Source organism: Melospiza georgiana, chromosome 8 (genome assembly GCF_028018845.1).
Source record: "Melospiza georgiana isolate bMelGeo1 chromosome 8, bMelGeo1.pri, whole genome shotgun sequence".
NCBI classification, from domain to species: domain Eukaryota; kingdom Metazoa; phylum Chordata; class Aves; order Passeriformes; family Passerellidae; genus Melospiza; species Melospiza georgiana.
The window spans coordinates 25,822,559-25,833,747 of record NC_080437.1 but is presented as its reverse complement, the minus strand read 5'-3'; the positions used below and the strand labels follow the sequence as shown (position 1 = coordinate 25,833,747).

The 11,189-nt window shown below is 45.5% G+C and overlaps 2 protein-coding genes across 2 annotated transcripts in view; one reads left to right on the top strand and one right to left on the bottom strand.

The window, feature by feature from the left end:
* Positions 1-781: 781 nt before the first annotated feature.
* LOC131086147 (glutathione S-transferase omega-1-like) lies at positions 782-6,778 on the bottom strand. The gene is made up of 6 exons (XM_058028963.1): positions 6,644-6,778; positions 6,430-6,538; positions 4,759-4,981; positions 3,672-3,773; positions 1,581-1,687; positions 782-1,316 (listed from the first exon to the last, which is right to left on the bottom strand). The coding sequence occupies exons 1-6, from the start codon at positions 6,675-6,677 to the stop codon at positions 1,163-1,165; spliced, it is 729 nt and encodes a 242-aa protein (XP_057884946.1). The 5' UTR covers positions 6,678-6,778; the 3' UTR covers positions 782-1,162.
* Positions 6,779-9,337: 2,559 nt separating this feature from the next.
* The window catches only part of CFAP43 (cilia and flagella associated protein 43), a 42,708-nt gene continuing 40,856 nt past the window's right edge, over positions 9,338-11,189 (top strand). The window contains exon 1 of the mRNA XM_058029617.1: positions 9,338-9,381. Coding sequence (XP_057885600.1) covers positions 9,338-9,381 — 44 coding nt within the window. The remainder of the gene's footprint in view (positions 9,382-11,189) is intronic.

Genomic DNA, 11,189 nt, shown 5'->3' with positions numbered 1-11,189 from the left:
CCCAGTATCTCAATTACCATGAAATCCATGAAGCACCACATTCTGCTATGCTACCTCACCTCACTGCAATGGGAGGCAGACAGGAACAGTCTTGGATCTCTCATGAAAACCACCTCATCCTCACAGGAACCACAGCCCTGCCCTTGGACATTCTGCTTTGCCTTATTTCTTTCTGTGTGCTTATTCCCTGGAATTATGGCTAGTTTGGGTTGCTGGTGCTCTGACAGAAATACAGAACTGAGCAACATCAGAATGAGTCATAGATGTGAACAAGAAAAAGAAAAAACAGGAGAGGAAGAAGTTTTTCCTGTGACTGCTTGTGCTTCAAATAATCTTGTCCCCACACTGCTATATTAACACTGCTATATACAGAATAGTTTCAAAGATGTTCCACTAAAATCTCTGATCCGGCCACTTACCTGATGAAACAGAACACTCTTTTCCTTCCAGCAGCAAGACATCACCAGCATAATGTTCTGACTAAGCTCCTTTCATTTCTGCTCTCTAATTTTACCTACACCTTGACAAGCAGAGCAATGCTTCAAATTCTGAGAACAGAAAATCAATGTCCTTCTGCTCAGGATATTGTTTTTGTTGGCTTTACTCCTTACTCCAGCCTTTAGGTTAGAACCTAGAATAAACACGCCACTACTTCAGAAGGGCAGAAAAGGATTATAACCATACACTCCCTTAGCATATCTAACAAAAACTAGAAGCCCTTACTAGAACCAAGAACCAATCCAGTGACTAACAGGTGCCCAGAAACAGGAAGGAAAAACTGTTTGAAGACATTGCTTGTTTTTTATTCATTTTCAAGACATGATTATTACAACATTTAAATCAGGTAACAGCATCAGTTCAGGGACTGCCCACTGCAATGCCTAGAAAGAGCCCAGAGATTAAAGACCATCACCTCTTGAGTGGAAACATTCTCCTTTATGGAATATTCATGGCCAACAATGACTTTCCATCTCCTGCTTGAAGCCAGCACATCCTTCCCCCAACAGGAAGGAGTGGAGTTCACAGAAGGTTTCTCAGCCTTTTCAGCACAGATTTATTCCCCATTATAAATGCAACCACAGAAAAGCCCTCACCAAATTACACTGATCTCCCACATGAAAAACAGCACTAACACTTCAGCCAGCACATTCCTACTATCACCTCAGAGCCCATAATCACATGCCTCAGGGCTGTTCTTCAGATACAGCTGGAGGTAGTTTTTGTATATTTGTGGGTCAGTTATTGTAGCCTTGATAGCAGGGTCCTCCTTCATGGCCTCCATCCAGCGTTGGAGCTTTGGGGTGTGATTCAAAGAGCTACAGGAAAAAGGAAGAGACTGAGTAATGCAAATGGAAAATTCAGAGGGCATCAAGGAAACAAACCAGCTTGAAAAGTTCCATTTTACTACTTTCTCTGTCCCAGTACAATGTCCAGTTTAGAGCAGGATGCTTCCCCCAAACTGCAACACAATACAAGCTTTCTTCAGCAGCCCCCAAGAGTGGCCCATTGCTGCAGGGTACACCAGGAATATTGATGCTGAGGCACTTCAGAACACACCAGAAGCCAGGCAAAGTACTCACTCCTTCAGCTGGAATGGTTCCAGACGTTCAAACCATGGCCAGATCATGTAGTCAACCATTGAGACTGAGTCCCCACCATAAAACACCGTGTTGCGTTTGGACAGAACCTGGGAAGGGTGAGAGGTGTCAGCTGCCCTCAAGGAAAAGTGCAGCAGAACACTACACAAAAACCCCACTGCACAGTGGAAGGCAGGCACACTACAGGGATCAGTGAGCAAATGAAGGAGATACAGGACATTTCTCTTGTGCATACAGTATTAGCAGAGTCAGTATAGTTAAGATTAATACTATAGCTGCTATTTCACAAACTCAGCCCAGCTCTTCTCCAGAGGTTCAAAATCTGTCACAAAATATGAACCACTAACAAGGTGCAGCATGTGCACAAACAAAGAGTAGCTTAGCTCAGAATGTTTGCGATTTCTTCCTTGTCATAAAACATAAACGGCACAGACTAATCAAACACAGCAGGAAACATTCATTTCTTGAGCAATAAATCCAGCTAAATTAATCATCCTGCTAAATTAGAGCACCATTTTAGCAGGGACTCTCTTCCCATGGCAGCTGAGGCCAAGTGGTGTCAGGGAAGCATTTCTAACAATACATCTCAAACTGCATTTGATTCCAGGTGCAAAGGCAACAGTAAGCAAGTGTAACTGACACCAGAAAGAGATCCTTCTCACAGCTCAGCACAGAAAGCATGCAGCAAGCTCTCCCGTTACATTTATGACTCTGATGCACTTTTAAGTGCCACGGTAAACCAAGTTTAATATGTTTTAAGGACCCTCCAGAGCCTGTTCTCTTCTTCCATTAGATTAGTGGCTCTAGATTCATTAGTGACTTTATTTTCAGGCACTTTGGTGTTTTAAAGGTGGAACTCAAAAGAACTTTACACAACTTGGTTTTTTTGAACACACACCCCCTATACACTCACATGGCATTTATTCCCTGCCCATAACCCCCATGATCTAGTAGAAATCTTGAAGCAGCCCTTCAGGAAGCATGGAGCTGTTTGAGTTCTCAGGTGTCTGGCAGAACACAACCAGCAGCTGCACAGGGGCAGCGATGGGAACACAGCCCCCTCTGTCGGGCAGCAGAAATCGAAATACAGAAGTGTTCCAAAGCACTTCCCCTCTGGAATATCTCTTACAATACACTGAGGAAGTTTGCATGGCTCTGTTTCAGCCTCTCATTCACAGCTGACCATCAGCTGCTGCTGTAAAATCATTCAGGGTATAGTAAAATAGAGACAATGAAGGAACAGCAAGTTATTTTGCAGTATTAATTGAGCAGGAAGAAGGTTAATCCTTCCCTAATGTTTAATACATCTGTATTTCAGGGAAGTGAAACACACAACTTCCCCCAGGAACTCGCCATCTGCACTACTCCAGCCTCAGCCTGACCAGATGGACAAGACTACCCTGGAAACAATTGTGTTTTGGCAATCCAAGGGGATGGGAAAGCAGAACGCACCAGACTGTCAGGAGAACTAGGAAAGAATTAAAAGGTTATTGGCAGCTTTGCACCAGAGCAGAAATACTCTGTTCTTCATTGATCCACCCAAGCATTGGCTGTGGATGCTAAAGACAGAAGGAATGGATTCATGACAGAGACAAGTGCAACAGCTGTTCAGATTAGCCAAGAACCATTACTGACACAGACTGTCAAGTGGCTAACACAGCATCAAAGCCACCTGTCACTTCCTGGAGCTTCACTGAAGTTGCATTACACCACCATGGTCCAGGGCTGGATTTCTACAAAGCACACATTACATTCTGCTTCCACCCACCCCCAAAGATAAGCTCTAGAACAAAAAAGATTTTGTCATCACCAAGATACCTGCACTGGTTGGGTTCAGCACAGATGCTTTTCAGCAGCTCAGACTCTTCAGCCCTTGCTCTTAGTACATGCTGCAAGGTCTCCTTCACTTAGAGCAGAACAAAGACATCCAAGACAACAGCAGTGGTTGTTCAAATTCAAAAATCTCTAACTACCAACTAAATGAGAGATCTACCTCCAAATGCCACATCATGAAATGACAAAAGGGAACATATAAAGGCTGGCAATCTCCTCCTTATCATGAAATACTCTCACCTCTTCAAGTTTGCCAAACTTTTCAGCAATCTCTGCTTTCAGTGCAGTGGTGTCCTGTCCATCTTTGACTGCCAAAACATGCTTGAAAAGCAAGGATGTTATCTATAAAAAGGAAAGCATAAAGTTTTTAATGCACCGATTACAAGAATATAAGTTAGTCACTCAAAACTTAAAATGTTAACTTAGATGTTAAGATCTTAAATGCAAATTAAATCTTAAGAGATTTGACATTAAAGAGCTACATAAAGTCCATTGATAAAAATCTTCTATATTTCATAAAAGCAAGCAAAAGCCTAGAGGAAGAATTAATACAAACAGTAATGAATTTTAGTCATGTAATAAGAAGAGAATAGTGAAAAATGTTTTCCATCTGTGCATTTTCTTTCTTGCAACACACTTCCCTCTTTCCATTCGGCCTATTTACTGAGTGTTGTAAATACACTCTCCCTTTTATTCTCCTTCTTTGTCCACACCCTTTGCATCTTCTGTTTCTTTCTCTCTTGTCTCATGTCCATGTGACTTCTTTCACTTCCTAGACTCCTCAAATCACATGCTCTGTATGTTTGAATGTACAGAGAGGTTAATTCCAGTCAGCCAGCTCCAACCCCAAATAAGAGCCAAAACCAGCCTCCCTACACAAGTCCCGTGTTTACAGCCATGTGCCTGTCATGGTTTTAGGCTCTCTCAGGCACTTCCCACATCCTGCATTCACTCAGTATTTCCTCCAGAAAGGACCAGAATAAAATACAGCAATTGTCACTGCCCAGGTCTCACATATTTGGCTGGTTTGGTCTGCTAACCTTTGTTCTACTGCAGGATGCTCAAAACCCTATCTCAGTCATACAAACTTTCACTTGCTTGGATGCCTTCCTGCATCCATCCTTGCACATAATTCTGTGAGCAATTCAGAGACACAGCAGACTGTATGTGCTCACAGCAAAAGGCCCCAAATATCCCCTCTGCCTATTTAAATGCTCATCTCAGACACAAAACCTGCCTTTAAGGTTGACAGCAACATCAGCAACAGAGCTGCAGTTTTTGGTGCAATGGTGAGGTCAGAAACAGTCCCACCCTGATCACACAGTACCTTTGAGAAGTCTTCCAAGAGCATCTTCTGACAAGCTCGCTCATAGGGGTCTGAAGGCATCAGCTTCTTCCCTGGAAATGCTTCATCCAAGTACTCACAGGTGATTGGGGACTCCCAGATCAGCTGGCCCTTGCTGGTCTCCAGAACAGGAACCAGCCCAGAGGGGTTCTTCTCAAAGTACCAGTCAGGTTTGTTCTTCAGATTGATGTTGATTACTTCATGGCTAAAAGAGCAAAAGAAACAAGACCCAGACAGGCTCAGTTCTGCTCCAGTCCACCCCATACTATGGTGAAATGTAGTCACCTCTACAGTTCAATAATTGAGGGGCTCAACCCTCAAGCCCCTGTACTCCCCTGTTTTCTTTGAAGCTGTTTGCAGGACTAATCCTTTGACACAGAAGTACTGCCACACTTTGCTGGAGAAAGCACACACTGACCTGCAATGGGTTGGCTATAGACTGCAGGCATGTCTTTTACTAGATTAACAAGCACACAACTACCAGGCTAAAAACAAAGATTACAACTCAGCACACTTACTCCATGTGAGTTCAGGGGCAGTCTAAGAAGCAGGTGACTGAAAATGAGCTACACCCCCATTAAGAAATGCACCTGAACCTTAACCTGCCCTTACACCAAAGAACAAATCAGGAGAGCATCCTTCCTGCTTATCTTCCCAACTTATGGCCTCATAAGGAACAACTGCCTACAGTAAAGGCAAATAGATATTGATTTAAAAAAATACATGGGAAAGACATCTATATTAAAACAAACAAACAGAAGTTATATGCTGACTTGAATGTGTGACCCGAGACAATTCCTATTAAGCCCAAAGGTCAGCTGAGCCTTCAAACAACTGAGTAGTTACCAGAAGGCAACTATCACATCTAGGTAGCCATAAAACCCCTCCTAAATCACTATGGTACAACAAACCTTCCAGCTCCAACATCAATCCAAAGACACCAAAAAAAACCAGAATTAAACTGACCCAGAAATTTTATTGCATCTACCCTTCCAAAATCAAAACACCCATGTAAAAAACAAAACTAACTAACTCAACCTTCATCTTACTTTCAAGAGACCTGTTAGCATTCCCCATTCCAACATGAACTCCCAGCCCTGTGCTGGTTCACAAACCACTGGTAGGCCTTGGACTTGGCAGAGCCACAAAAAGATGGAAAAAATGGTTAATTTTCATTTGTACCTGAGGGAGATATTAGACCCCATTCAAGAATGCTGAAATGGCTATCTTGAAAAAGAAACAAACACAAGCACTGAATTTTGTTAACTAACTACAGCACAGGAAAGATACAATGTTATAGCAACACGGTACATTTCCTTTTCCATTTCCTTTTTAAAATGTGATTCACTCTCTAGTGAGTTTTGTTGGGCAGTGACACAACAGAAACAACTCCAGAGTTTTCACAGCCACTCACATCAAAAACAAACAGTGTTTGCTACGTCTCTACTCAATTTACTCAGGGCAAAAATTATAAAAGAAAATCAGCTAGGGGTTCTTACTTTGGGCCTTTATGCAGCTGCTTTCATACACACCCTACTCATTCAAGCTCCAGAACAAAACCACGCACAGAAGCCTGTTCCCAAGCAGCTCGTTCAGGGATGTTTAATTTAGGAAACAGAGGCAGCCAGGCCCGCCGCTCGCTCCGGAGCTCACCTGATGCCCTTGGCGCGGAGAACCAGGCGCGTCCGCTGCGCGTAGGGGCAGAAGCGCATGCTGTAGAGCCGGATCAGCCCCGCGGGCACCGGGCCCGGCGCCGCGCTGCCTGCGGGGAGAGCATAGGGGCTGTGACCGCCGGCCCTGCCCCAGCCCCAGCCGGCCCTGCCCCAGCCCGAGAACCCGAGATCCGTGCCGGGCCCGCGGCGCTTACCCTTGCCCAGGCTGCGGGAGTGATCGCCCGACATATCGACACGGCGCGATAGGCTCCGCTCTGTGACGGCTCCGATCGGTGACGGCCCCTCCGCAGCGCCGGGCCCAGGCCGCCGGCACCGCCCGCCGGGGGACGGGTGTGCGGCCCCGCCTCTCTCCCTGCCTCCCTTCCTTCCCTCCCAACTCCCTCTCGGCCCGGGAGAGCTCCGCTGCCGCTGCTGACGCCGAGAGCTGCTCGGTGGTCCCTCCCTGAGGTGGCCGCCCGCCCCACCGAGCTGGGACAGGCACTGCTCAGCTGCTCTCCCTCCGCCCGCCCCACGCAGCCGGGACAGGCACTGCTCAGCTGCTCTCCATGCTCTCCCTCCTCGTTTACAAATAACTGCACAACCACCTCCAGCATTCCCGTGGCGATAGCACACTCACGGCCAAACTCCACCTCACGGGCCTGCTGAGGTACAGGGTTCCCCTCAGTGCCTCCTCCTGCATCACCTACCACTCTCCAAAGCCCCATCCAACCCCACCTTGATGGTAACAAGAAGGGTTTATCTCTCCTGCAGCTGTCCTGCTTCATGATAAAAACCCCGAGAGGAGATAATAACCCAGGAAACAGCATAGCAAAAGTTAAATCTAACTTAATTACTGCAGTGCAGTTATAGGATTCATGCTTCTGCAAACATCTTTGTAGGAACATCAGTGTGTGCATAGAGCAAAAGAAAGAACCAAACACAGATTGAAGTCTTCTCCATCCCTTTGCTCCATCTCTAGTTGAGACTAGGGTACAAGGGCCTTCCTTCTACCAGCTTTCCTTGAAGTATAAAAATGGAAATGGAGGTGCTTTCCTCTCAATGACTTTCATATATTCACACAGTGTCCAAGTTGATTTCTGACCACAGAGGTAAAGTGATTCACGTCCCGTGGCTCCACACACCAATCTTCAGGTTGGCACTGTACCTTTATTGAAACAGCACATTTGTAGGGACACGGCTCTTGCCAAAGGAGGGAAAATCCTGGCCTTCCTGGCAGTGCATACTCCTCTGTCAAACCCCCAGGCTAACAGAGCATTCTCCAGTCCCATCAATGGATCCATGTTTACACAGGGGACAAGTCCTACCTGTTTTGGTTTGGTTTTGTCACTGAAGTTGGACCTCAGACACCAGGTTACAAAGACCAATATTTTCTGTGGAGATCTCACCTGCAGAAAAACACCAAGATCACCACTAGTAACACAACCATGACCTTGACACCATTATCCATTGCAATGGAGGAACATGATTTTTGTTGAGTCACTGCTGCTTGATTGTGTAGATATTAAGCAGCTCAGCACAGAAGGGGAGTGGTAACTTGTTGCACAAAAGCCTGCCACACCCTAAGCAAACAGAATCTGTGCATAAAGCGCTCTTTGCCAACAAAAAAATTTCTCCAACCATAAAAAAAAAAACCCAGCTGTGTTAGAGGACATAACCTTTATTCCTCTAAGTACCTATCCTTAGTAAAGATTCAGCAGAATTTTGTGTGATGAAAATAGAGAAAATTAATTTGAAATTTCTTATAGCAATTATGAACCACACAGGCAGTCTGCTAACCCACAGCCTGGAGACACACATGTAGGAACTCAAACCAGCATCACAAGACCCACATGCTGCAATAGGCCCTCAGAAGTACCAAAGAAAATAAACTCACTTCCTCATTCTCTGCTGGTGTTGGCTGACACGCAGAGTGCCTGTGGAGACAGGAGGTGAGGAATGGGCTTGTCGTGCTGCCTCTGGGCAGAAATGCCACTCTCCATGCATTGCCCTCTAGCACTGTGAGTGCACACCAGAATGGCAAAACTGCACACTGCCACTGTCCAGGGAAGTTACAGCAAGCTAAAACAAAAAACAAAAAAAAACAAAAAAAAAAAAAAAAAAAAAAAAAAAAAAAAAACAAAGAAAAAAAAACAAAAAAACCCACACTATAAATAAAAATCCTCCCTTAGGAAAAAAAATCTATTTTTTAAATTCTGGGAGGTTACTGCTGTGTCACCAGGCTAAAAGTACAAAAGCAAAGGCTGCAGGTGTACTTTCTCTTTTTTTCTGCGGAAAACTTCTCCTCAGCTCACTCTAAAGCTTCAGGAGCTTTATTGCACAGAATCCAAGAAGAACTTTTGTACCTTGTGGAATTACAGAATCATCAAGGTTGGAAGAGACATTCAAGACCATCAAATCACTCCTAAACCACATCACCCAGCAGCAGATCCAGACCCCTCTTGAACACCTTTAGGGATGGTAACTGCAGAAAGACACAAGACACAATGGGAAAACAGGTACAGCTGTCCTGCAGAGACAGGCAGATGGCACTGGATGGGACATGCAGGATGACCGAGAGATGGAATCCACAGACTCTCTCCCAAGGCTGACGCGCTCCTACACTTGATTCAGCAGCAATGATGGCCCAGGTGAAAGGGCACAGATTATATCAGTGGTTCAGGGGCAGAACTACCCCAGCTTATTAACAATATGAGCTGCAACAACAGCGCCCACACTTCTCACGGCTCACGTAAGAAACAATGTCCCCCCCTGGGTTCTTAAATACCCGCCTGTGCTCATTGATTGGCTGGCGCAGGGGCGCGGGCCAATCAGCTGCGTGCTCCGAGCCGGGCCAATGGCGGGCGCCGTTGCTGTTGCCAGGGCGCGGGGGTGTCGCGGCGGCGGCGGGCATGGCGGCGGGACCCGGCGCGGAGGGAGCCGCCCTGGAAGTGAGGTGGGGGCGGCCGGCACCGCGCCCACACGCTCCCGAGCCCGCCGGGGGGGCGCCGTGTCCTCAGCTGTGCTCAGCCCGCGGCGGCCCCGTGAACTGGGCGGTCAGACAGGGAGGGGAGGCTGCGCTGTCGGGGACTGTCCGGTCTGTCAGAATAATCATGGGCACGGATGGCAGGATCACGGAATGGGGCCGTCCAGGGGACCTCAGGGGTAATCTGGCCCAAGCTCCCTGCTCAGGCAGGGTCATCCCCGAGCATGGTGCGTGGGATTACATCCACACGGTTCTGGGACAGCTCCAGTGAGGAGACTCCACAGCCTGTGTGAAAAAACCTGTTCCAGTGTGTGGTTCTCGCACAGTAGTTATCTATCTATCTATCTATCTATCTATCTAATCTATCTATCTATCTATCTATCTCTCCCTACCTGCCTGTTTCTAAACAGCCTGAACCTTTGTCCCCTTAGGCCTTTACTGGATGTATAAGAATGATAAATTGGACTGTCACCCCCATTAATTTATCCCTACATACACGTTTTCTAGATTCCATTTTACCTCCTCAAACAGAAGTTAGGAATACTTCATTTCCAATGATTCAGAGCTAATGTTGCAGAAAAGCACGTTAGCTTTTAGTAAGCGTGTTCAAACAGGTCTCATGTGCTGTGGCACCCCATACAATCTGTTTTTGTATGAAGGAAGGCCCAGAAAAACATTGGCAGCTGGAATGTCTCCTCTGTTGCCATGGCTTTCAGTTCATCTCCACAAGCACATCGTCAGGGCTCCCACTCCTCTCTGGCTCCACTTGACTCCTATGTAGCAAAAGAAGTCTAGAGCAGAAATTCCTCAGAAAAGATAATGGGAAGTTATTGCTGGAAATAAATTTATCTCAAGACCAGCAATTTTAAAACGTTCCTAAGTATGAGAGTGCTGAGGCTTTAGTACCATCTTCTCTGAAGAGTACAAAGGATCAGCAACTGAGCTGATTTTATGACTGACTTATGTTTGTGAAAGGAGCATAAAAATATTTCTGGTCATTGCAGAGAACAAAAATCCTTCCCAGTCAAATTGTCTGATTTGGAAAAAGAGAAGAGATGGGATGTTTCTGAATAACAATTCAAGTTATTCAGAGGGAGGATGCTAACAGCAGTGTTGTACACAGAGGGTGTCTCTTACACTGCTGGAGCTTTCCTGACATGGTACCAGCAGGCTGAACTGACATCCTCACTTGGTGGTAGATGCAAATCCCTTTGCTAAGACCACCCTGATGTTTGTCCACACACTTTTTCAAAAGTAAAAACATCTGCAAGCAGTTACAAATTTGTTGACATGTTGTAAGCTCATAAACAGAGTCCTCCTCAGTAATTTATTTCAGTCCTTGTGTAACACATCCTTTTACATTCCAGACTTTTACTGTGTTAAAGTACTGGAGTCTTTAAAGCAGAACAGTCCTCCTGGTTTGCTTCATATAAACAGAAGCTGTACCTTTATATCTTTTATGTGTATGAGATGAACTATGAAAGTGCAAAAAAGTTAAGCAAACACAATTGGGTCCCAAGTACAGATCCTACCCATGCAGTTCTTTCAAATAAAGTTATACCCTCTGCAGGGATATGTGAAACCAGAGCCTGTGAACTTGGCTGACTTTATTTTTAGTGAAAACTGAAAGAAATAAAAACATCTCTCCATGTTCTTATGCCAATTCTTTGTGCATTTTGTGACTATGTTTTTGGAAACAGTGAACCAGTGACTCATAGTACCAGATCTTAGTTGTTGTGGTTTTGCAGCATCGGTATGGGGATGAGTCTAACAAATCC

What these genes read in the sequence shown, in the direction of transcription:
- LOC131086147 (XM_058028963.1), bottom strand. Translation starts at nt 6,677, where the DNA reads ATGTCGGGCGATCACTCCCGCAGCCTGGGCAAGG. An exon ending in CTCCGCGCCAAGGGCATCAG is followed by an intron (nt 4,982 to 6,429) that starts GTGAGCTCCGGA and finishes TTGCTCTTTTAG; the next exon opens with CCATGAAGTAATCAACATCA. An exon ending in GAACCATTCCAGCTGAAGGA is followed by an intron (nt 1,317 to 1,580) that starts GTGAGTACTTTG and finishes TTTTTCCTGTAG; the next exon opens with CTCTTTGAATCACACCCCAA.